The 26,768-nt window shown below is 41.8% G+C and overlaps 1 protein-coding gene across 2 annotated transcripts in view; it reads left to right on the forward strand.

Moving 5' to 3' along the window:
* ITGA9 (integrin subunit alpha 9) overlaps positions 1-26,768 on the forward strand; it is a 231,951-nt gene that overhangs the window by 33,964 nt on the left and 171,219 nt on the right. For both annotated transcript variants that reach the window (XM_054817092.1, XM_054817093.1), the window contains exons 9-15: positions 2,497-2,634; positions 4,797-4,902; positions 6,377-6,471; positions 9,407-9,497; positions 10,042-10,087; positions 13,098-13,252; positions 20,061-20,221. In XM_054817092.1, coding sequence (XP_054673067.1) covers positions 2,497-2,634; positions 4,797-4,902; positions 6,377-6,471; positions 9,407-9,497; positions 10,042-10,087; positions 13,098-13,252; positions 20,061-20,221 — 792 coding nt within the window. The remainder of the gene's footprint in view (positions 1-2,496; positions 2,635-4,796; positions 4,903-6,376; positions 6,472-9,406; positions 9,498-10,041; positions 10,088-13,097; positions 13,253-20,060; positions 20,222-26,768) is intronic.

The raw sequence follows: 26,768 nt of genomic DNA on the forward strand, positions 1-26,768 counted from the left end.
TATTTGGGAATAGTGCAGTGAGGAAATGATACCCCTTACCTGGGGTTGCCTGTGTTCTCCTGGAAGGAGAGGAAATACAGAAGAAAAAAGTTACTGGTGGCTTCTGGCTCTAGGAAGACCTGCCACTCTAAGAAGGATCTAAAGTGTTTGACTGTATCATCAAGTTGGGAGTGTTAGCATGTTTTGTTGCTTTTTCCCATCAAAACACAGTTGCAGTCTTTAAAAACATGCCTGGAATAGAGAAAAACTGCAGTATATGTAGATAGATGGTGTGACTTGTATTTTAGGCCCTCTCCAAAATAAGTCTTTCTCTGCACTAGCAGAATTGCAGACGTCTTGAAAGGAAAAGACCTCCTAGTTCATCCAGGGCATCTCCTGTGTTTGATTGCTTCCTGTTCATTTCTTTCCCTGTTGACTTTTAAATGGCCCTCAGGATGTGCTGCTGGAGAACTATTCCTCAGCCTAATAAACAGAGCTATCAGGAAGTTTCCAGATCTCAGCCAAAAACTTTCCTTTTTCAATTTAATTGCGTTATTCTTATATGTAACTTAACTAATCAAGTATTTACATCCTTCAAGTACTTCTAGGCTGTCATCTCCTCTTTCCCCAGTAGCATGTCTTCTGCAAATTCTGTAAAATCCAAATGAAAATTTTATTTTAAAGAGAAGGCTGTCCTAAATCACATTTTATTGTTTTGTGATTGAAATATAACCAGACATGCTCAGCAATGAGCACTGCCTGGAAATGAGCTCTCACAAAATGCTGCGTCCTTCCCAGTGGTGTGAAGGTTCATTGTTCTGACATTCTTGTTAGACAGATGTTAAAAGCAGGCCAGTTTCTTCCTTCCCTTTTTTATTGCTGGAGGCTGAACTAGGAAATCAAATGCAGACAAGGAAGAAGAAAATGCAGTGCCTTGTTACAAATGTTAAGTGCACAAACTTCAGGTTCTCACAGCACCGTGAACTCACCCACGCTGCAGACGGACCATATTGCAATTAAATAAATAATAGCCTTTCCCTGAAAACTGCCTGAAAACATAGCAAAATGCTTTTCATAACTTTCGCTCCTTACCCATGAGAAATTTGTTTTAAAACCTTAGTGGATTAAAAAAAATAAACAAATAAAAAATCCACAGGGGAACTTAAGCTACAAAATAACTGGAATCAAATGATGTTTGAGGTCTGACCTTAAACCCACACAAACACAAAAATCTGAATTACAAACTGAAACTCTATCCTTAACTCACCCCACTGTATATATTTAGCAGCTTTTAAATGTTATGAACTGCATAGAATAGAGTTGCTGCTGCCCATCTCCTAGCATGCCCAGTAGCTCTGGCTCGTGCATCTAAACTTACCATGTGTGGAAGGTAGTGGGTCAGAGATCTGCAATGAGGAATGTAAAAGCATACAAGAAATGTGATTCATTCTTTTTAACCTAAATAATTATTTCTGTAACCTCAATTTACCTACTATGTAAACAGCTCTCACATTCAAATAAGAAGTGGTGTCTTTCCAATTTTCCTGTGAAGTTGCTTTTAATTTTGAGACTATGGTTTGTAGTTGGTCTCAGAAAGCATGCCTTGCGGTACCTTAGCAGAAGTGGATGAAATAAGGGTGGAATATCATTCTCGCTTTTGGTTTCCTTTTTGTGTTTAAATGTGTTTTGAAATTTGTAATGTGGGTGCCAGTTGGGAGATTCTTAGCATTTAATGTTAACCCATGTAAAAAATTATGTAATGAAATTAATGTATTTCTAAAATTTAGGCAATTAAGTTTTATCAAGCAATAATAACTGGAGATTGAAAGTGGCTTAGATTTTTTGTGCATCAACTGAAAAGCTTTTATTGAAAGTCTTCTTTCTATGTCAACTCACTTGCCTGTACATGAGAGGAAAGGCTATGATCAAAACCCACAACCAGTACTGCTATTTGAAGATGATTGATACAAATAGATACAAATAGAGCAGGGGAAGACAGTCCACAATCAAGAGGTAATTTTAGATGCCTCTTTTCATGGATACCCTGCCCCTTGTCTATTCTTCTTTTTTCTTTTCTTTATTTCTTTAAGGTATCCCCAGAAGAGCAGTGGTACTCACCTTCAAGTCTCTTTAGGAAGTCTGGTGCTGAGCATGAATAATCACTAGCCAGGTCTTGGTTTTGGAAACTTAGTTCACCCCTTCCTGGATTTAAATATTTGACAAGTGAAAGCTAGGCTAAGAAAGCTCTTTAGGTGTCTCACTTAAGCACATCCCGGGGTATAAATTTTATTCTGTTGGTAAAACATTCAAGCTGATGCACTGTTACAGTAAAGTGTTTAATTCCTGCCAGAATTATCCCCTAAGCTTTCTCTGTAGGAGTGCTTGTGAGTGATAAAGCAGCAAGTCATCATTTGAAATTAAAAAAAAAAAAAAACAAACACCAAAAACACGCCTAATGATTTCCTCCTGTGTGTGGGCAGATACTGAATGCTTTGTTGTGACTCGGCTTGGTTACAGATGGGCTCTTACTTTGGCTCCTCCTTATGTGCAGTTGATCTGAACTCTGACGGGTTGTCAGACCTGCTGGTCGGAGCACCTATGTTTTCTGAGATCAGAGATGAGGGTCAAGTCACAGTCTATATCAACAGAGGAAACGTGAGTATGTACAGGAGATGACCTGGTAAGGGATGAGGGTGTGGGTCCGGGCAGGGTAACGCTAATGTCCTTTCAGCACTGCGTGGTGAAACTCAATGTCTCAAATTGTGGGGTAGAGAGGATGTCTCTAGCAGAGCATGAGGTCACAGAAACCATCTGGTATCATGGTTTCCCAGACACCAGCCCACATTCATTACAGAGCTGTGAATCTTTTGAGGAGGTCTGGGAAAGTTTCTGGTTTTATGTTGAAACTTGGTGGTATTTGTGGCTTTACATGAACTTGATGCCAAAACCAAATAAGAGTCAGCAGCTTTGACTGAGTTTTCCTTTGTGTTTTGGGTGGTCACTGGGACCTACACATCAGAACAAAAACATCTGAGGATATAGGAGTTCTAGTAAAGAGGAGCTACAGAATGAATTCACTTTATCTTTACATTATGCCCCATATATAACCTTTACTGGGAAGTTCTTATCAGTTGGTACTGTTGGATTTCACATGACCCACCAGCAGTCTTGGAAAAGCCTAAACTTTCTTGCATTGGCAAAACAAGATCATTCTTATGTCGTATTTATAAGAAAACAATGATTGTTTACCTGTTATTATGTATTTAATATTCAGGTCCCAAACTTGATGTCTGAAAATAGGAGTTGTTATGGACTAAAATGAAATTGATTTGCTTCATCAGTAGTTTGCCAATTTTAATGTATAGAATTTGTTTACGCTAGACTTAACATTCACCACAAGTCCTATAGGCAGTATTTGGGAGACTTCAGAATTGGTTTTGGTGTAATTTTATTTTCTATTATCACTCCTCCTTTAAATGAGCTTTACTGTCCCAGTTCTTATGTTGCAGGGTCGGTGCTGGGTCCTCAGGATAGGGTCCAGAATGCCAAGCAGATAATAGCCAACATTTCCTGCTCGCAGTGAGAGCATGCATGAGTTAATTTTTATCTTTTATAAAACAATCAAGAAGCTAGTAGGAGTTTCTTATACTCCTGCAGCAAGAATTACTTGCAGAAGCAATGGCTTGCGGGATTGTGGGTTTCATTTTGGGGTTTGGACATTTTAAACTCTCTTTCATTCTGCAAGCACCATTGCTTAAGAGGTCATTGCAGCAGATCAGAGACAACTGCATCATAATACAAGCATGCATAGTGATGCTAGATTTAATACACTTATATCTTGCCCTTTCCTGTGAGGACTGCAAAGAAATGAGTCGCACATACAGGCCTGCCTGTCTCCTCTCTGTTGTGTTTCAATTTCATTATGTGGGATTTTCTTAAAGTCAGCAACTCCCCTCAGCCAAGAAAAAGATTTTATTACATCTTCCAGAGGGCAGTTTACTCTCATTCACAAAGGAAGCAAAAACAAAACAAAACAACCCTTGAGGTGGGTTCAGAGTTGGATTGCATAACCAAATTTTGTTTTCTTGTGGAAATGTTCCTTTTCCCTTGAGGGAAGACTGCAAGAAACTAAAGCTTGTGTATCTGACCAGAAAATGGGTGGGCAAGAAATACCAGATCCATATAAGGCTTCTCATGGCATAGGAGTACAGAGCTACTTTATTCTGAACTTTCCTCTGTCTCTTTATTTCATTAAATCTTTTTCCTTATTCTTCATTTCAGAAGGCTTTTTGGGGACTTTGCTTTAATCCTTCTGTCCAATATTTAAAAAGTTCTTCAAATCCAATTGCCCAAATGTTCTTCGCTTAGGGGAATATTCTCTGTAGCTCACTGAAGTTTAGCTGAATAAGCCTGGACTGAGGATTTCACTCCTCACATGTAAGCTGCCATTAGAGCAAGCTCTGGGCTGTACATTTTCGGCATCTGGAAACCTTCATGAGCTCACCAAGCCCTGTGACTGCATTTAGTTACATCACTGAGTTATTGTTTAGTTAATTTAGCATTTTAGTTATATCACTCATTGCTCCTTTTTTTTCTTTTTATTTCCCCCTTAAAACTAAAAGACAGAAGATTGTTAAAAAACCCAAATGAATTAGATTTTTGGTGCCCAGGCAATCTGTGTGCAGTGAGGGCAAGAGTCAGACTGCAGCCCTGCCCCAGGTGCTTCCTGCAACACATGGGTAGCTCCCACGGGGAGGGCTTGCCTCGCCCAGGGCTTGCACCATTTCCCTGACCCTGTTTTATTTCCTACTTGCTAGGGAGTGCTGGAAGAGCAGCTCGTCCTGAATGGTGATGGCGCCTACAACGCACACTTTGGGGAGAGCATGGCCGCCCTTGGTGACATCGATGATGATGGCTTCCCAGGTCGGTGCGATTTCCTCCTGGGCCGTTTCCCTGGAAATGCCAGCGGGGCTGGTTGCACTGCTGGTCTCCTCACATGGCTGGGTGCCACATGGTGTCCATTGCTCCTCTGGACCCGACCAGCACCTGGGCTCATGCTAAAGATAAATGCACTTGCGTAGGTTTTGTCTGCTAAAGCCTTTTGTAGCTGATTGTCCTTGATGTAGGTTTAGTCCATGTCCACACAACTCGCACCTCGATCTCATTAACATTGCTTTGCTTTCCTTGCTGTTGCATTTTCTTCTTCCCTGTACAGTTTATAAAAGGCTTTAGATACCCACGCCCTGAACAAAACAGAAGTCTATGTCTGATTTCTTTCTTCTTTCTCATTTCCTTATGTCTTCAAGCCTTTCCAGTTTTGTTGACGTAATTGTGTTTCTTATCATGAAGTGTAATTAAGTAGCTTCTCACTCCTAATAGCATGTACTCTATCAATAATTTCTCTCCTTTGCTTTACCACTGCTCCTTTCACAGGCTGCTCAGTGTGAAGCCCCATGCTGTGATAGCAATAGGTGAGAGCAAAGTGTTGATGCTGGCACCTTTTCTCCCCTGATTTCTGGCAGTGCAGATAAAGGGCTTCCAAACAGAGGCTGAGTAATTCAGTGTGTGCCTGGATTTATTTCTTCCAGGCCACTCAGGGCGTGGTATCTCATTAAACCTATCCCAAGCTCATTGCAGGTTGTTCTCACAAATGGTGGGCATGCTCTTCCTCTGCACTTGGGCATGCACTTACGTTTTCTTGCTGCTGCTTGTGGATCAGTTGTGTTGATGGAGAGACTGCAGAGTGAGTTTGATCAGTCCGTGGGTATGAAGCCATCAGGAAGAGTTTAATTTTAGCAGCTGTGTAGTCACTAGGTCCAGCTAGGAGAGGAGAATGGGAGGTGGGATCACTCTTTCTGCAGTTAAATTGGAGTTTCCAGTTAAATTGGATCAAATGTAATTTGAAAGTGCACCCTCAGCAGCCTTTTTTTCTTCCTGCCTACTCATTTAGTATACCCAGCCTCATTTTGAAGCCTTGGATTTTCAAGCAAACTTAATGTAGTGCTACAATAAATGTTTTGCCAATGCTGTCTTGGTTTACAATGCTGATATTCTGCTGGGTTGAAGATTTTTATATGAAAGGATTCTAAATTAACTTTTTGAGCATGGTTGCTGGTTAATAAACACACATTTTCATAACAAGCACGTGTTTCTAATTAGGCACAACATAGCCGTATGCGTGTGCAAATTCATATACATTTGTGTATTTTTTTAAGTTTATCTTAACATGAGCTCTTCATTAAATCAAACAAGTTCCTTCTAGCCAGGTTCACATGAGCTGCTGCTGATCTTCATCATGGGAAGCTATTTTCCTATGGATAGCTGGCTTCTAAAATTAGGAAAAAGTTGGATTAATGGAATGGATTGTGAAATGTTTATAATCTGTACTGTTTTACAGATGTTGCCATTGGAGCACCTAAGGAGGATAACTACGTAGGAGCAGTGTACATTTATCATGGGGATGCCAATGGTATTGTACCTCAGTACTCTATGGTATGTGACACTATCATTTGCGATACCTATCTGAAGTCACTTTCCCAGGGCCTGCAGAAATAAACCATACTTAAAGGTCCTTTATAGGTAGCCTCATCATAGTTCTACGTCCTTTTCTCAGTCCTGGTTCTTCTCCCAAAGTTTGTCCATATCTGTAGGGTAAAATTATTCTGTAGGGTAAAATTATGTTAGTCAGGAGATATTTTTCACTGTCTTTTGTTACAGTTATCAGCTGTAGCTTCCTTCTTGAAGCAAACACAGTCTTGGAGTTTGAATGTCAGTTTTTAGAGACGGTACTGCTGCAGAGGAGAAATGAAAACCCTGGAGAGGTTCAGCACACAAATTACGGAGAGGCAGGTGGGGAGTTGGGAGGTTGCATTTTCTTCCTGCAGAAGCAGGCTTAGTGAGAAGGAAGAGGTACTGAGTTTTCTTCTGTGCCCCACAGAAGCCTTTTTACCCATCTTGTTTGCCCTGTCCTTGCGATGTGACAATATATCACAAGGCTATTCCTGGGTGCCATTCCCCTGACCATTATTATGAAGTAAAATCTCGGCTGGGATACGCTCTAGTATCTTGTGCAGAGATGACACGGTGCGATTTAGCTACTGTAGCCAGGCAGTAGAGAAGATAAATTTATGCTCATGCTGCCCAACATGTGTCCCCTGGTCTCTGTCTAGCACATTTCTTTTTTTCAGAGAGCCTGAATCTTCCCTCCCTCTGTGTGTTTGAAGTTCTGGTTGTTTTGTTTTGTTGCTGGGTGGGATCCTTTGCAGTAAATCAGTTTAAGCAGAAATAAAGAGTTTAGTGGTTATGTTGGAGACTCTTCTAACAGACCATAGAAGTTTAGTCCTTCTTGCTTTTACCATGTATATGCTATGCGTGGCTTTTTAGAAAAAAGGAAGTCAAATGACTCTTTATACTTCTAAAATGCAGTAATGTGTGGCATGTGGAGGATTCTGCCCATTTCTTGCTAAGATCCACTGGTTGGGAGGTTCTTCTCTGGCTGTCAAAAAGCCTGGAGCTTTCCAGCCCTTGTTGAAAAGGATCGGATTTTTTTTTTTTTTTTGGTCATTCATGGGAAAATTTTACAGTTGTGAAAGAGGCCAGATCAGCAGGGTGGGAAGAGAAACATCCTGCTTGCGATCTCTCCCTCCCCATTGGAGAAAGGCCAGCAGACATGGCGCATGCCTCTCCACTTGGGACAAAGCCCAGCTCAAGAGGGTAGCACAGTACTGTGTCGTTGACTTGATACCATTCCTATCATTGTCCCGAGGCAGCCAAGGGGGCACCACTTAGGGGCAGTATCTCCGTGCCATTTCCCAGTGTCTGCTGCGGGGCACCAGACAGACCACTGGTTCATCTCCCATGTGCAATCAAAAAAGCTGTGCAACAGCTTCAGCTCTTTACCTACCTGCCCTGGATTTGAACCCAAAGGTGAAAGACTTTTTGTATCTTACTACTGCACCCCTGAGCCATCTTAATGCCCTGGATTTCCTTTTTTAAATAAGCTGAGAGAGGTGGTGGTGGGGGCTGCAGGATATATTTTCACCCTTTTCATTTTGTTAGCCTTTTCCTACCCTTTTCTTCGTTTAAATCGTTGATCAATGTCGTTCCCTGATGTCCCTTCAGCAACTTTAGTGGTGGCTATGAGCAGAAGCAGCTTAATTGGCTTTGTGGCCTGCTGTTTTCATTCATGGCACTTAAAAGCAGAACAGCATTATACCTCTGCCTTCTGGGCTGTAATAGCCTGCAGATGTTCACTGGGATGTTTGCAGGTGAGATTTACCAGCCTAACTGGGACCCTCCAAAAATGTGATGCAAGTGTAATGTGGGGAGGAAGTTACTTCCATTTGTCTTAATCTTATCTGCCCACACGTAGGAAAAGGAGATCTGTACATGGCGGAGCACTGGTTTCTCTTTAAACTGGCTGTCAGGACTGCAGGATATCTTTCTTCCTCTCAACTTGTCTTTTTTTCCGTGAATTTCCTGTCTGACGCTTTGTCCAATATTATGTCCTTTTATGGGAGGGCCAGGAAAAGCTGGTCTCATGTCACAAGCTGTGAAGCACCACCAACAGCCTTGAAATTACTTCATGGGATAGGTTTCCTTTGTCTTTAACTTCTGCAGTCAGATGCTGGTTTGAGTTCAGGTCTTGCATTGGTGGCCCAGCATAATGAATGAGAGCTGGGAGACATCTGATTGCCTCCTTAGAAAATGAGATTTTGATACATTAATTTGCTTCAGACAAAGGCATTTACAATTCAAAATGTTTAGAGAAAGTTTTTTGTGTTAGTAATTAAAAAAAAAAAGAAGCTATGTTAGAAGTTAATTAATCTTTGCGTTGGGGAGGCACAAGTGAGATACTGCTTCCAAACTGACACAAAATACTGCATAATAGCTGATGGAAACCAGAATTTCCAAGTGGGATGAAAATTAATCATTTTGACTTTGAGTATGCTGGCAAACTTTGTGAAAAGGAATGGCTGTGCAGGATTTTCTGTTTCAATTAATCATTAATTTTATTAAGATGCTGCTTAAAACTTTTATTTACAGAAATTAAGATAATGCAAAAAAAAAAAAAAGTAAAATCTCTAGGGTGCAGTTAAATTTCCTCCCCCCCCCAAGAAATCTGTTTGATGTGTTCTTTATTTTGCTTGGGTCTGCATGAGGGTTGAAATGCAGGTGTGTTTTTTAATCCAAGTCAACACTGGCCTCCTCCTAGCCCAGAGCAGAAGGGCTTCCTGCAGTCAACAGCCTTCCTGCTCAGGGCTGCGTGGGTGAAATGCGAGCCTGCAGATGTGCGGCATTTCCAGCCCACAGAAAAGAGCCTCGGTGACCATGAAAATCAGGCTCGAAGGTTTTTTTGTTTGCTTTTTTTTTTTTTTTGAGGATTCTTTGTGTTATTGACTGATTTCACTCGTGTTTTCTGCTGCAGAAGCTGTCTGGGCAAACAATAAACCCAATGCTACGGATGTTTGGCCAGTCTATATCAGGGGGAGTCGATATGGATGGCAATGGTTATCCAGGTACGTCTGCTACTCTGGCAGTGAGAGCACTGGGGAAATGCAGCAGCAGGCTGAGAAAACAATGGAGCTGGTTGTTTCTAGGTTGCTGGTTCCTGCCATTGCAGGAGGCCAATGAAGCTGAGCATCTTCTTCCCTTTTCCCTCTGTTATTCGAAGCTCCTGATAAGAAATTGAGTCAATTGCTTGATTCAGGTGTTTGGGCAGTCATGATGAAGGACTGAGATGTTAAAACAGAGGATTTCAGTGTCTGGCCAAGGTTGTAAGTTACCTGGAAGCTGCCCAGTCATGATGACAATCTTAAAAAAAAAAAAAGTAGACAATAACATAATAATAATAAACAACAAACAATGAAGTAGAAATGACGTAATGTCACAGACATAATTCTCTAGTTATAATACTTATGACATAATGAAATTTGAAGGGACCAGCTGGCTGATTTAAGTCAGAAAAATGCTTTTTTTAGATATATGCTCTGTAATTTACAAACTGAGAGAACTGAATTCTGTGCCTCCTTTGTAAATGTCTCAATGTTACAAAAATTTCAGATATGACCGTTGGAGCCTTCTTGTCAGACAATGTGGTACTTCTGAGGTGAGATCAATGTCTTTTTCATCCGCTGTTGTCTTCTTTTTGAGTCTGTTTTCTGTTTTCATTTGACCACCATCTTATGTGGTCTAAGTCCTTCACCACTCCAGTTTTCTCACTAGTTTATTGTGGTCAGAAGCAGCAAGCTGGATTACTTTTTAAGCACAGCCTTAGACATGGATGGTGTCAAAGAATGCACAATCTAATTTAAATAGCATAGTGAGGGATGACAATACATAGGGCTCCCAGGGCTATGAACAAAACAAAGGGTTACAACCAGAAGGAGATGTGTTGCATCTTAGTGCCTTTTTAGAAACGTGGCTCTGAATTTGTGAGGCTTTTTTTACATTTGCATAAAGTAAATAAATTATGATTTAAGGGAATGTGGTTGAGCAAAAAGCCAGCTGCATATGATGCCAGGATGTAATTTTGCAAGTTATAATGGGATGCAGAATGAAATAAGAGTCTTCAGGGAAATGAAATACGGAGACGCTTGCAATGCACATGGGATTTGGGCTGCTGTTTCAAGTGTATGGGTTAAGCGCAATTGTTTGTTTCATCTGATGGAGACGGGTGTGACAGCTTGGTCCACCAAATTATGCAGGTAGAGAGTTAGAGTAGGAGCGGGCTTGAGATGCACACACCTGGGGAAGAGAATGGGAAGTTTGAATTTTGCCAGTAGCTCCATTGTTACACTTGTTAATATTTAATAGAAAAATGTTGTCAATACCTAGATGTCATTAGAAGTAGTCACTAGAGACTCCTGCATCTTAATGGAAGATACAGGGATGTGGTGAGACTGGCAAGACAAATGATGGAGCTGCAGAATGGATGCACCAGCCTGCTTCCTGTTCAAGGCAGAAAAAACTTGGCTCTGTTTCCATTTGAATTAGTTAAACAAAACAAAAGGAAAAAGAAGAGGGGTGAAGAAATGCTCCTGATGATCAGCATGGCAGGTTGTCAGGTCTTCTGAAGAGTTTTCTATTCCTTCATCATGCATGCAGAGGAAGGCAATTGCTGCTTCTGTGAAAAGGTGTGCCATGCCCCAGATGGGATCTCGCAGCCCCATGTCTTCAAAACTGCTAGAAAGAAAACTGTGCACATTTCTCCTGCATTGTTGTTACTTGCAGGGTGGGGAAGGGCAATCTGAAAGGCTTGCTGTGATGTTTAAAACAACATACACTGCAACAGCATGGTGACCTCTGTCCACACGTTTAGTCGCTGCCTGTGCGTTTCGGAGATTAGCGCATTACTGACTGACTTTATGGGCAGCCTGCTTAATTACTGCTACTGCCAATTTACAGTGTGTCCCTCTTGCTGTTTAGATTCAGATTAGGATAAAGAAATTAGCTTTTTTTCCCCCCCTCATCCCTCCAGAAGCCTTTGTGAAGTCCTTTGGCCAAAACCAACAAATGTTTTGCCAAGTGATATTAAAGGCTCTGGTGGAAGCCATGGTCACTTGGGGCAGATCGTCATTGCTGTATTGCTGGTGTGTGTATATGGCTGTTTGACAGATACGTTGTCGTTCGTTTTTTTCCCCAGTGAATAACCAAGTCAGCTGATGTTAAGGAAAAATCACACGGTGCATCATGGCTGGAGAGATATTTTTTTCTAGGAGAAACATTTTTCCAGATCAATTATACCATTTATTCTTTTATGTTTTCTCAAGCATTTGGAAGGAGGTTTTTTCCAAGGTGTAAAATCAGCCTAGGAAGCTCACTCATTTTCCTCCTTTTTTTCTTTTCCCCCATTACTGTATATATTTCTAGGGTTAGCATTTATCTTCATCCTCCATCTCAAAAGGCGAACTTGCACTGTTATTTTCAGGCTGTGGTAAAAGAGTTTGAGCAGCTGTCTTGGAGATTGATGTGAAGCTTGTTCCAGTCAATATGAATTAGGTGTAACCACAATCCCTGCTCTCTTCTCCCCCCTCTCCCCTGCCTCTAAATTAAGTGGCTTGTAGAATGAGAGTCCTGAAGTGGTTTACTTACATGGTCTGGCCTCGCATGGCTGCTGGGACTACACCTTAGAAGTGAATCTGCTGGTTGCTGCACATTTTTTTTACTACTGGAGTTGGTTTTGGAAGAACATGTTCATGTTGAACATGTACAGAATTGAAACCATGAAGAATAACACTCGGTGCATTTTTGGGCTGAAGTCCTGGGCTGGGGATGGCTCAGGAGAGCTTGGGTTTCTGGGCTGCTTTTCCCAACCAACCTGGCGGGGCTTCTGTGTTGTGCAACAGAGGAGACCGACCTGGGCCCTGATGGTGCTTGCCTTGCTCTGTGGTTCTGGCCAAGGCCTTCTTCAGCCGGGAATAGTCATAACAATAACCTGGTGCTGGAGTTACAAGGGTAGAAAGCTTTTGTTCACTGTGTACTGGGTAACTCCTGAAACAGAGTCCAGCAGCTTGGAAAGAGTATTCAATCCTTACCACTCACCAGGAGGGAATTGGCCAAATGTTCGCTCCTGCAGAAAACATGAATGTGGTGTGTCTGTTGTCTCTCTTACACTGTCAGAAGAATTATGTATGAATCCATCTCCTCCTGTGCTCCCTCCTTGACTTTCAGGTCACAAATTTGACTGTACACCTTCTTTGGAAACCGAAGGTCTTTGCCTACCCATTCCTGACCATCCAGGCTGCTTAGCAAGAAATCTCACTTGCATGAGCTTCTTGTCCTTGGTTGCCATTGTGCTAATTCTGTTATCCACTTCAGTCATCAGAAAGGTTTTATGCAACTTTTGCTGGAGATGATGATTATTATATATTATCAGTTTCCCCAGCTGCCTGCGTGCAGTCTGTATCTGAACACTGAACTTCAAGCTGACATTATGGTTTTCATTCAGACACTAGTAGTCCTTGCCAGCTAGGTCAAGTGCTCATTTATCTTATAGTTCAAAAGCAGTCTCTTATTTTTCATGTCTGCTTGATATTGTGCAGTTTACTAAATTTGCTTTATTTTCCTTTGGCGGAAAAGGCATGATCACTCAATTCCACTTCTCTGTTGATCTCCAGATCCAGGCCTGTCATTACCATGGACATCTCCATTTTCCTGCCCGCGTCCATCAATATCACAGCTCCTCAGTGCCATGATGGCTTGCAGCCAGTGAACTGCCTCAATGTCACAGTGTGCTTTCGCTTCAGTGGCAAGCGTGTTCCTGGAGAAATAGGTAAGGTACCTGCACCAGCCCTGGGCAGGGACACGCTAGCAGCTTGACCTGGAGTCAGGGGCTCCCTTTGGAGTCAGTAACAGAGCTTTTATGTGAAATAAGTTGTTTCAAGGTAAGCTGGCTTATACCATTCCAGAAAGTTGAAGGTTCCCTGGGAACTTTCTTGAGCATGTTTTTACCTTCTGATGAGGCTGGCATAATACTGGGGCAGTTCCTTCCTCAGTGAAAGGAGGGAAATGTGTCTTTGGGCTTACTGCAAGGACAGAGAACATGGAAGTAATTGATGCTTTGTAAATTTATATTGCCTGTTTACCTCTTGATAACCCATTTCTGTATCCATATCCTCTATCAATGTTAGCAGAAAACAGGTCTGATTTGCTCTGGATTAATAGTTTTTGAAAGTCTACAAGGAGCTCTTGAAACAGAGCACTATAAATCTGAATTCCTACCAGACATGAGCAAATCCTTTTCTGTGCATCAGTTTACCTGTCTGTAAAATTATTGTAAATAGCCCAGTATTTTACTGATGGCAAGAATATCTTCCAGATTAGTTAGTCTCTGTTAAAACACATGGAGTTTCTCAGGTGAATGGAATTGTGTCAGGTGTGTAATTGTGCAAGCCTTTACGTCTTGGCTGCATTAAAATATTACTTATGTCTTTTACATCCCAATGTTTACAAGTCTTAGATATTGTGTGAAGTGGTATGGGGATAGATAGAGCATTTCTAAATATTGTAAAGGTCTGGGTTTGTTTAGTTCAGCCACGATGTTTTACCTTCACCGTGCTTTTAGAATGGCAGAGCACTTGCAGTGTGCTGCTCAGGGAAGATGCCTCAGCCTCACAGTGTGCTGCATCTCTGCAGTCAGTCTTGTGAGGAGCTGGGGGAAGCAGTGCCTCCTCCTGCTCTGTGCCCCAGCCTTTCTGAGCCATTAATCGAGAAGGGTGAGAGTTGCGTCTGTGCATCCCAGTATGCAGAACCTGCTGCAGTATTTGGATTTAAATTTAGTTGGAAAAGAAAAAAGCTTCTTGCTAATTCTCCTGCCATTCACGTGGAGTGAGAACTACAAGCTGCTTGTTGAAGTTGCTCTCTGCAGGTTGTCACTTTGTCACCTGACCAGCTCAAAAAAGTGAAGTTACTAAATTTAAGATTCTTCTGGATTCTAACATATTGGTGCAACTGAGACTTCAGTTTCTATTTTTGCACTTTTTCCTTCCCTGTAAATGATCACTCTCAGCAGACAAATACATGCTTTGATAAAGTATTTTTTGTACTGCCTGCTACTCTGTCAGTTCAGAAGATACTTATCTCTGAGTGCTCCAGGGGTGTTAATTCCTTTCTGAAAATCACTGAATAGATTTTCTGAATATCTAGGTTTTTTTATGTTCCTGGGGGTACTGTTTAAAATGCTTCCTTTGCTTTCATTTCATATTTCTGGACATGTGGCTAAGAAGTGAGCTGCCTTTTTTTCCAATCTAAATATCTGTTCCCCTCGTTTGCAAAAGACCTATCTTCCTGTTCATCATGTCTTGTAAGAGCCAGTTGAATTCCTCTGTGTTGTCATACAAACTGTACTCCCAATGATTTATTGTGGTGAAAGCATATGTGCATCTTCTTCGATGAGTAACATCCATCTCATTACAAGGAATTTTTTTACTTTTAAGTAGATGATTATAAAACTTCCAACCATTGTCCTTTTATACAATGCTTCTAGCAAAGTGATTTGTCTTGAAAATATTGCAGCCAGAACTATCTGAGTGTATAAAACCCCTTGGGGATATGATTTGGATAAAATATCTCAAATAAGCTTTCAGTTTGTAGTCTAACAGTCAGGCCATTTTAATTATCTTGCAGTTGAAGAGTATCAATTAACAAAGGGTGGAACAATTCATGGAAATATTGCAACGGTTCCTCTCTTGTGTGGTTAAATGTGGGGGAAAAAAATAGAATATTCCTGTAAGTACATCGTGGTCCAGTTCAGATTCTGAAAGGCATAGCGAGGTGTTAAAATGCTATGTCAAAGTTTTGTGGCTAAAAGTGTTGGGCTTGTCTCATCTTCGGATGTCTGGGGGTGGTCTGTTAAGTCAGACAGCGAGAACACAGTGCTCCCCAGAAACACTGCTCCCCTAAGGCTTGTCAGTGTGGACACTCAAGACTGCTGCTTGCTGGTGAAAAGCTGAGCATTGCTCTTGCTTTTGGGCAGCTGAAGTTGGTCACCTACTTCACAATATTTAGAAAGTCAAGCTGAATGTGCAGGCAGCATTCTTCTGTGGCAAACGTGTGTCTTCAATGCTTATTTGAACATAGGGTTATTTTGTTAACTGGCATGTGAAGGAAAGTTGTCTTCATCTGGCACTGCCTCACACTTGCTTATAAATATTCCCCACTCTCCCTTCCCTTCCCTTCCCTTCCCTTCCCTTCCCTTCCCTTCCCTTCCCTTCCCTTCCCTTCCCTTCCCTTCCCTTCCCTTCCCTTTTTCCCCCCTTCCCTTTTTCCCCCCTTCCCCCCCTTCCCTCCCCCCTTCCCCCCCCCTTTTTTTTTTTCCCCTTTTTTACCCCCCTTCAGGCGAAGCATGTGCTCTGCACTGTGTGCCAGGCATTGTCTGACCCTTTGCTCTGCCGCAGCGCTTGCTGGATTGCTGAGTGTCTAGTCGTATGCCCACCAACAGAGACAGCCTCTGGTACATCTTGGGTGTGTGAGAACTACAGCATTTTAAATTTTCACTCTTTCACCTCGGAATCTCACTCAGGCTGTTCCTCCCTCACTTGAGGGGCCATTGCTTTGTCTCCCCTGGGGTCTCTGTATCTGAGGGAAAGGCAGGGATGAAAGAAAGGCCTTTTCTAGCCTGGATGAGCAGGCTTCACCCTGTTCAGACCGTGTGCTTCTCGGTGACCAGGACAAGAAAACAGAGGCTGCTGGCATCTCTGTGCATCAAGCGCTGCTTCTGCATTCATCCCTGCAGGAGAATGGAAGTAAACTTGTGCTCACAGTCTGGATAATTTCCTCTACAATAATAATAATAATAACAACAACAACAACAATAGAGCCAATACGAGAATTAAGTGAATCTTAGTGGCTATGAAAATGAAGGGTTGGGGCATTTGGCTAGAGTTAGGCAGATGCACTAGAAATTGCTTCAGAGTTTCTCCTGTACTCTTCACTTCAGATGTGCATCACTTCTGTGTTGGTCCATTTCTAGGGTTGTTCTCCTGTCCCAAAGACTGGTCCCTCCCTGCCTGAAAGACTGGTGTGAGATTTAGTGTGGGATAATAGGTTGTTTGATATTTTCACTCTGTTTGAATAAATTTCTAGGACTGAAGAAACATGCCTAATGAAAGTGGACACTCTTCTTACCTGTATCCTGCTGTAGTTTGGTGCAGGAGTGTTATTTCTGTCTGTGTCGCATTTTTCCAGTCTGCTTGGATGCAGGCCTGTGTCAGTGCTACCCTCTGAATGCCTCAGAAGTAGGGATGCTGTAGGGATGTGGTGTTCAGTGTATGGAGCAGCGAGGATGGCTCCCTACTTAGCAGCTAGGGACAACGCTGTGAGAGAGGATTTGAAACAAGGGGAAAGCTTTTTGGAAGAGAATGGGGGGGAATGTCCTATGTATGTTGTCATTTGCTGGGGCAATTTTTTTTAATACTTTTGTTACTTAAGAATTTTCTCTTCAAGCAAACTTCATGAATCATTTTCTCGTCGTAATTAGTGGTAGAGACAGCAAAGAAATACATTCCTCTTCCAATGGCTTTTTGTTATTATCTAGTAAGTTCTTAATTTTCTCCATGTGGTGCCTCTCCTTCCCCCCTGCAAATCAGTACTATAGCTAGTAATTTAACAAGCACTTGTGGGTGTGCTTATCCCTGCTGAGCATTTTGCCGCCTGCTTTTTGTGTGCTCTAGCATTTTCTGAGTAGGCAAGGAAGGGATGTGCCAGGGTGTGTAACCCCGCCATTAGCATAGCCAGCTGTGACTCCTGGTTTAGCTCACAGGATACACTGCCTGATTTCAATCCCTCCTCACTTCTCTCTGCTTCAGGGCTGCCTTGAGCCCTGTGAGGGGATGACTCTTGCATCATTAATACATATGTGCCACTTAGGATGAAAATTTATTATAAAATGCCTGCTGCCGTTTACTTGGTGCATCTGTTACTGGCTGGAGTAACTTGCCTGGTCTGCTGGCTGGCGGTCCTCTTGCACATATGACCAAAAATTTCTCAGAGGGAGCTGTTATCAAAGCTTTTAGGCATTTAACTTTGGTTATGGAAAAGGAATAGTCATTAAAAGAATCAAGCCCTTCATCTGAGCTCATCAAATCCATACCAACGTTCCGTTTTGATTGTGTGATTTTGGGTGGGCAGATCCCCAGAAACATTTCTAACCAGATGTGCTTAAAGCTGCTGGACAAATATTTGAAGGCATTACCTGGAAGAGTTAATTTGCTGATGAAAACTTGCCTCTCTGTCTGGTACTGGAGTGAGCAGGAGGAACTTATACCACCAGCAGTGCTAAGTTTGGCTGGTTATCTCCCCACCCTGGCTGCTTTTTGGAAGCAATGAAGTTGGGGGGAAAAAAAAAAACCTTACTCATGATATTTCAGTTTTTCCACTGATGTGACATCATTGGATATAACATAGAAACAAGTTGTCAAAATAAAGGGGAGGCAGGGTGGAGGACGGGAACTGTGCTGCTTGATTGAAAACATCCACTGCCATTTCGGAGAGACGGTAGCTGGGATCGCTTTGCTCAGAGGCCTGGTACGGGGCTCGTGTGGGGATGCATCTCCACGCCTGCAGTGAGGAATTGTTCAGTGTCAGTAATATGTTGTGCTTCCTTTGGAGAGCCTCCGAACCTCCCCAGACGCCCCTGCAAGCTCTCCAGCCCTGCCTGCCTTTGGTGCTCCTCCTTTGAAGAGGGCTGTGTCTCCCCATGCAGCTTTTTGCCTCTGCCTATGCAGGGCCTGGATTTGCAAATGGGTTTTTGTGTCTGTATCCTTGGGACACTGGTACAGACCTCAGCATGTGTGCACGCATGTGAGGTCTTGAAAGCGGAAGGGAAACAATTGGGGATGGGTGTGGGATGTGCACACTTCAAAAAAGAAAAAAAAGTTAAGAAAGAGACTGCTGGGATTTCAACAGGCTAAACCCTGTGTTTCTGTTTAGGTGGTGCTCTTTAGTGGGACTGAGCAAACACCAATTCAGTGAGAGTTTGTGGTGCTGAGCTTGTCAGAGTTTGAAATACTTTCAAGGCATTATCCCTCTAAGCAAGTTATTCTGCCAAAAGCAAGCAAAAAAAATTCAGGAGAAGCCCTGTGATGGTAGTTATGCTGATTCCTCAGTTGTGGCTTTTCATACTACCTAGGGTATATCTCTGGTTGCTTTGTGTGAACTTGTGAATGAATTTTTCATCAGAATGCAACACACTGCAAATAGAAGTGGGGTTGGTTTGAATTACATGAATTATGAATGTTCACAGAGACTTTTGCACCAAGTTTTACAACATATTTAAATAAACTCTTCAAGGTAGTGAAATTTTGGTGGAGAAATGATTGGAGGTGATAGCATTGTCAGCCATGTTAATTTAGAGAGATTGGGATTTTCATTGATTAAAAAAAAAAACAAGCACCACCACAAAACCAAATAAAACCACAACAAAACCCAGCAATGAACCCTTACTGAAACTTGGTATAGAAGATCTCAGTCCAGGAATATGTTACATTTACAGTGCTTGTTTACAAAATTCTGGCTTTAAAGAAGTTTACATTTATGGGGAGCATATTATCTGGCATCAATCATTTGGGACTTAAAACATACATAAAAGCCAAAGCAATAATTTGGCAAGCACCCTACATATGTAATAAATCAGCACAGGAGCTGGTGCTGGCTGTCATTAACAAAGATTATCAACTAATTAAGCCATTTATAGTGAGCCAATCTCATGGTATTCCCATTATTGCCTTGATAGCAGCTGAAATCAGTACAGCCATGGTGTGTGATGAGTGAAAGGACCTCACAGCCACTGTTTCCCTTGGCTGTAGACAGCAGCAGAACAAGCGTTCATGTTTCTGTTGCAGTTTCATTGCTCCTGTTCTTGCATTTACCAACAGAAAAGGTACAGGCCGCCTGGATTATTCAATCACTGTACAACTACTTCACGTAACAAATAAGGGTTTTTTTGGATACAGATACATTCAGTCACAAACCAACTGATTGTGTTAAGCTACCTATTCTGTAGAACAGCAGGAAACAGGATTTACATATACAGCTCATTAGTCTCTGGGTATGTCTTCTGTAAGCTGCCAGGGATGTGTAACATCTAAGAGGGGGATTACTGAGTGCGAGGCAGTGACCTCTAGTTAAGGTCTAAATGCTAAGATGACTGCAAATCAACAAAAGTAATTGTCAGGAAGTGCCACATCCTGGTTGATATTTGCATGGTTTATGTTGTTATAGAAGGAAGACAAAGCTTGAGGCTTCTGCTGTTGTTTGTGTTGTGTTTTTGCTTTTTCTGTTAGCAACATAGTTTAAGCATCTTTTTTAATTAATGTGCATGTCTAGCTGTATTTTTACACATCATCTTCTATAGGAAAGGATGGGCTGGGGAACGTACCAACGTGAAACCTGGGTGTACGTTAGTAATTGGATTTGGTTTTGTGCAGCCACAGGAAACTTAGTGATTGATTGAGGGCCTGCAAGTGTTGACCTTTCTTCAAACACACATGTCCCACGGGCAACAGGATCCATTGATAGGTGGCTAGAAAATAACTATTGTTCACTGACATCCTTTGTTTTCTTCTTCTTCCTTTTTAAAACAGGTTTGAATTATAACTTGACTGCTGATGTGGCAAAGAAGGAAAAGAGCCAGCAACCCAGAGTTTACTTTGTGACTTCTGGAGAGACAGTGGGGCAGATCACAGAGAAGTTACAACTGTCTTACATGCAGGAAAAGTGTGAGCATTACCTAGCGTATGTCAAGGTCAGTTCATTCCTGTCCTTACATTGGCCTCGTTGCAATTCCACTTTTTTTTTTTAATATTTAACCAATTAAAGTGATGCTGCTTGGCTTCAGACGTTCTTTGTTTTCCTGACAAATGGATGAAGTTTTTGGGGTGGAAGCTCAGAACATCTTGCTTGGCATGATTTGTCAGTCTGAGCACCATTGGGCCTCCAAGACCTGGTGCCAGGAATATGTATTTTATTTACTTTTGATTGGGCACATTTGCATGGGATTTCTTTCTTCTTTTGGCTTGGTTTATTGCTACACTTGTTATACTCAAGGAGGCAAAGTTTTGTTTTGGTAGGAGCAGCAGGTTTAGTGTTTAGTTTTGTGTAAGGCCTGACTGCACAAGGGGGTGGTGATGCAATCTGCATGGCAATGCCAGGAAAACATGGGGTCTGTCCTGAAGCAGTTGGGCTCTTGGGCTTGAAGAGCACCCTGGATTTTGTCTGAGCTTGACAGTAGCTTGACAGTAGCAGTGGGATAACTTAATTTCACATATGTCATGGTCCTAGGGATACAGAGAGTGCTTTGCAAACATGCTGTGACATAGAGAGGGTCTGTTCTTCCTGTGACAAACTCTTCATCCAGTGTCTGCTAGGACCATAGTTATTTTTGCTTGGCAGCTGTTGTTGAAGAAATGTCACCCAGGTGCCATTCTGTTTGCAAAGCAAGCACAATAGTTTTCTTCTCAGATGAGAAATGTATAGAATGGATTTGAAAATTATGTAGGAAGGAGATTTATCTCTTAAACTGCCTATGTCTTACAAGCACTAATCTGTATCACCAGTCTAGAGGGCAGTATGAGGCAATATGGTTGTGTTGCTGAGTAGCATATCCTCCTCACTGAAGGACATATTCCCATAGTATGACCTAAATTCAGTGGATATCACTTGGCACTCTCTTGTTTTGAGAATCGAGCAGGTCCAGACATCCCTAAATGTATAAACTTTTCCAGGAAGCTTCTTTGTACCTAAAAACTGTGAGAACAGAGATAAAATTTATCCTTTGACTTTATCTACATTTTTTGCATGGCTGTTGAGAGAAAATAAAATAAATAAAGGGACCACCATGGAGGAAATTATGTACTGTTAAGTTGTGTGGATCTCTGGGAAGAGACTAGCTATGATCCGTGGGTTTTTGTTTCTAGAACAACCTTTACTTTCTGCTGTGGAAAAGCTCATTAAATAAAATGTAGATGTAGGAGATTTAATGTTACTTAGAAAATGTGACTGTGACTTTACTAATTCTAGTCTCTCTCAAGTGAGCACATCTGGTTAGGCTTTAATGTATTGAGTTCAGATGAAAAGGAGCATGTCCCTTTCTATCTTAACCCAATAACGATTTCTTTCACATTAGTCCTGGTTTAGTTTTTGAGTACAGAACAGAATTTGTTAAAGGGCAACAAGCCCAGGAAACTATATTTTATTTATTGTAGCATTTCTAGCTGATGTTGGGAGTGCAAAGGTAAGAACTATTTTTCTGGCAAATTCCTGGGAAATTTGACTTTTATAGGCAAGGGAAACATTTAAACATGTTTAAAAATACCAACAACTTAAAGCAAAACAGCTGGTTAACAAACAAGGCTACTGGCTTTCTATATGATATAAGCAGCTATTTTTCACAGTTGGAAGAATAGCAGGAAGTGGTGTTTGTTCATGTAAGGGAGAACGCGAAGTAGTGGAGAAAGATAATCCCTGTGCTTTCATGGGAAAGGTGATATGATCCATGAGGCTACATGACATTAGAAACATCAAAGAGAGCCCTGCAGACTCTGGAGGAATGGAAATGGGGTCATGATCTTTCACTGCTATCCTTAAGTAACAGCTAGTAAAACAAAAACCCTGAAAACAAAAAAAAACCCTCCACAAACTCCAACCAGAAATCTCCCTGATTGCATAGTTTCGTGATGGAATGGGTGATAAGAGATATGGTCTTAACATATATGAAGTATTTCACTTAGACTTTCCTTCTTCCTTTTATTTTACTATATGCCTGACAAATTTGCCTCCATGGCAAATGGGGTTGTTAGCAGTTGCATCCTTAATCTGTTCATTTTATTATTGTTCATTTTGAATTCCCAGTGACAAATAGGTTTATATGGTAACATTAGGATGTCAGTTCTGGACTACTGGTGATCAAGGATAGAGAAGCTGTTTGGACTTGTGCGTCGCCTCATGCTAGCTTGACAAACCCTACTGGGTAAACAAGGTGTCCAATCCAAATGGCACGTGGCAGAGCTCCGTAGGTTGCGTTAGTTAAATGAAAGCCTGTGCCAGGCCTTGCTGGATGAAGTTGTCTTACCAGCATGTAGTTCTAGCATGTTAGAGGCATAAAACAGAAAGACTGAGAAAAGTCACGGAAAAACTAGAGCTATACAAGCTTGCTATGGTTTCTTTTGACAGATTTGATCTCGAGGCCAGTGAAACTGGGCACTGAAAGACTTGCAGGCTGCAAATAAACTGACAGGGATAATCATTAAATTGTTTTGCAATTAATAAATCTCAATGTTTTGAGCTTGATTCCTTTCCTATTTGTGGTCCCCTCTCAGGACAGGAGCTACTGTTCTTATTGCTGCTAATGAATTTGAGTATTAATGTCTGTCTGTCCTCATAACTGTGTGACTGAAATAAATGGATCTTGGAAGGCTTGTAAGATAGCTCAGAACTTGATCTTGTACAAGGCAGGCTACTGAATTACAGTTCAAGTTGCTAGAATTATGGTAATTCATTAGAAAAATTCCTTTTCCTGGTTGAGAACAGAGAATGAAATGGAAATGTCTTGGGACTTCAGAATGCTTTGGGTTTGGTTTTGTCGTGGGTATGGGGAAGTAGAAGAGAGATGCAGTTTTCTGATTATTTTTCTTTCTTTTCCCTCTCCTCTCCATTGGAACATGTTTGATTTCTCGTTAAGAAATTCTTTAGTATACCTAGACAGTAATTCCAATACTCGCAGTGCCTCAGGTTTCATCTGCAAAAGCTGCATTTGTTTTAATTTAAACAACCTTTGGAGGTTTGACTGATACGTTCAGTAGAAAATGGATAGCTGGTGCAAGTGGCTATTAATTGAAACGTTCAGGAGCATCGCTGGTTTTGTGTAGCTGATCTCTGCTGTCTCTTGGAGGTGCTCTGCTGCTGCACAGTTCCTTCTCGAGCCAGCTGGGGGGTGATAGTGCTGCCAGTCTCCTTCAACAATGGTAAAAGTAGTTAACAGGAGATAAACACAGTGCGTGGTAACCTGTCAGTTTTGCTGGAGGAAAATGAAGCAAAAGTTTTAATCTGATTAACTTTTTTTAAAATGGATTTGGTTTTTGGTAGAGGGAATGGCAAACATAAATGTGAGAAGATGGAACGTGGTACCAAAAGGAGAAACACCTGAGGTGCAGAAGTGGGTAGAAACAAAAAAGATGAAGAAAATAGTCGGGTTTGGAGGCTTTACAAGTGTCTGCTTAATTTTAGTATCTAGGCCTGCAGCTGAAATGTAAAGTTTTCTCTTGGGAACTGCACTTGTTTGATGGTGCTCAGAAGACTTGAGCTGTGTGTTTAAGACGTGCTGTGCTCAGGGCATCAGCTCTGAGGAAACATTGTTTCCCACTTCCAGTAACTGCCCTGGTTGTTTCCTGCTTATGTGGGCTCCACTAGTATTTAGGATAGATTTACCTGCGGATAGGACAAGAGAATTTGACGGAGACAGCGAAGCACATTGTGCCCACAGATTATGTAGGGTCAAATCTTGTTTTTCTTGATTTATCCCAAAGGTGTAATGGTGATGATGGTGAAAACCCCTTGTACGATTCCTGCATTTATTAAAGAAGCACTGTCTGGTTTCTTGCCCCACTGCAGGCCAGCCAGCTGGGCTGCCTGTTGCTACCAGTCATTGCTGTCTGTGTGCAGAGTGAATGTTGTAATAGCTTCAAACACCATCAGCAGTCCTGGCACATGATTAAACCAGACACAGCATTTATATTTTCCAGAGATCTTTATCTTGGTGACTGTCTAGTTGTTTTAAGCAGTCTCATGTTGCTCATTGTATTAACTCTTGATGGATCCGCTTGTAGATCATGGGAAGGATGGGCTGAGAAGCAACAGAGGAGCGGTGGTACTAAAGGCTTTTTATAATGGCATGTACGTGAGGAGCTCATACGGTGTTTGTACAGGCAAGTTTGGAATAAAATGCCACCTTTTCAACAGAAATTGTGCAGCTGTGTTTTGTTCACTGCTGAATTCTGTAGCTAAAATTTTGCCTTTTTATAAGTATGTCTCTGGCCTTTGTCTGCCATGCGTCACTGTTACCTCAGGTCTCTAAAAGTACTCTGGGTGCTGATCTCGCACAACTTCACCTCTAGTGCTTGCCAATTTTAGTCACTGTGATATTTTTCCCTCTGTAGCTGTTTGATCTCATCTGAGGGGGCATGTGTGTATTGAAGTCTTTTATTCTTAATCCATAGTAATCTGTTTTTTTCCTAGAGTCTGGGCAGTGAAGCATTCAGTCTCACCATCACGTGATGTAGAGATGGTATCATTTGCAAGATGAACTTTATTGTGAAAGTTGTCTGCCTGTGAATTAGCATCTCTACGTTAAGATTTGGCTGGTGGTGTTACAGGAGACAGAGACAGCCAGAGACACTCAAGAACTTATCTTGGTCTTGGGTTTTGGTTGGTTTTTTGGGGCTTGTTTGTTTGGTTTTTTTAAATTGGGCTGGTTTCTCCCATACTGTCAACCTAGAGCCTTTTGAAGATGGGGTTCATCAGCAGAGCTTGCTGCTGAAGCACTCAAATTAGGTTTGGTGGCTCCAGGCTGAGCCTGGTTGCTCACATTTTGCGAGGCCTTTCCTGAGATGCTGGTGTTACAAGTGATGATTTGTGTATTGGATGTGGGTGATAGCTACTGCTTTGAGGAGGAAGTGAAAACCCGTCCCTCAGCGAGTGCAGCTCCTGGGTAGTGACCCATCTGGTCCTGCTCACCTCTCCCTGAGAGAGGAGAGAAATCAGAGCAAGTCAGGGGATAACACTTGAACCAGAGACTGCTTTCACAGCAGCAACAGCTATGAAAACTTAGTCACGGTTATCTAGAATTTCACAGGGTTTGGACCACTGGGCAGACAAAAGGAGCGGTGACCTGTTCCAGCCTGCAGCAGGAAGTTTATTGTTGTTGCAAGAAAGACGAAAGCTGCTGTGTAGTTTTGCCAGGAATGATGACCGCAGTGAGATTCAGCACTAAGACCAAGAGCAGAGTTGATATCTTTGGGTTTGTTCCTTTTTGTTGTTTTATAGAATTTTTTTTTTTTTTTTTTTACCCTTTTGCTGAGCCAACTGGAGAAACTGTGAGGCCAAGCCAGATGCAGTCATAGTGTATGTTCAGTCATAAAGAGCTGTGGGATAGGTTGGGTGATCATGAAGCACAGAGGTTTATTTACAGAAGCATACTTTCCAGAACAATTCTGTTTTCCAAAACTGCGCAAAGTGTGCTCATAATCTATTAGCACACCTGCCTCCCCTCCAGCAGAGCAAAATAAATACAATCTTAGCAAAGTAAATATAGTGTTTTCTGTTGCCTTACTCCATTGTAAAGTGATCAGCCCTCTCTTTTTGGATACGCTCTGGCTGGCACTGTGTAGAGCTGGTGTTTCATCTTGAAAAATGAGCTAGAGAGAAGAGAAACTACATTTTATTCTGAGTAGCTCATATGGGCAAGGGAAGAACAGTTGTTAGCTACATAACTTTGGGTTCCTTTTCATTGCCTCTTAAGTACAGGGATTTAGACGTACCAGAAAGAGTATTAGGAGTTGATGGGAAGACTGACATCTTTGAGCTCAGCATTAACGGTATCAAGATTTATATAATGTTAGTGACCATAGAGTTGTCTTTGGCTTTTCTAGAGGTTTTTGCAAGGTTCACCAAGAGCAAGTAAGAATGTCTTTCAAGGGTGAGCATAATATACTCAAGTTCAAAACTGTCTTCCACCATGTGGCCTAAGTGAAACTGCCAAATATACCTGGAACTAGCATCCTTTCAGAGGGGACCTCATGCTGCAAACAGTTAAGTGCTGTACGATCTGCTGGGGCCTGTAGTGAAGCTACATAGGAGAGCAAATTGTGGCAGATACTATGCTATTAAATGTTTTGGTGGGCAGCGTAGCTAGTAGGGCTGTTTGGTAGCCCAAAAGGTCTTGTTTCCTGAGGCCAGTGGGAAGTTTTCAGCTGTGAGCTGAAGGCAGAGGTTTTGCACGGATGCCCTCCCCTGCCCATCTTCCCAGGTTTTTAAAGAAGCCACGTTTATTCCCCTCACACTGACAGGGTGGCGAATGTCTCCTCCTTTCTGGTTTGAGAGTGTCTTTGAGTGTTTTGTGCTCTGTACGAAGTTTGTGCATTACAAAAATAATGAAACAACAAAAAAAAAAAGCCATTCCACTTCAAGTTTTAGCAACGTTTTTACTTTAGTTCACTGTTGATCTTCAACTTTTGCCAGCGTGTATGAAAAAGGCCAAGTACACTGTTTATGGCCCAGGCAGAAACTTGGTTGCTCTA

The sequence above is a fragment of the Grus americana genome, chromosome 2, assembly GCF_028858705.1.
Source record: "Grus americana isolate bGruAme1 chromosome 2, bGruAme1.mat, whole genome shotgun sequence".
In the NCBI taxonomy this organism is placed as follows: domain Eukaryota; kingdom Metazoa; phylum Chordata; class Aves; order Gruiformes; family Gruidae; genus Grus; species Grus americana.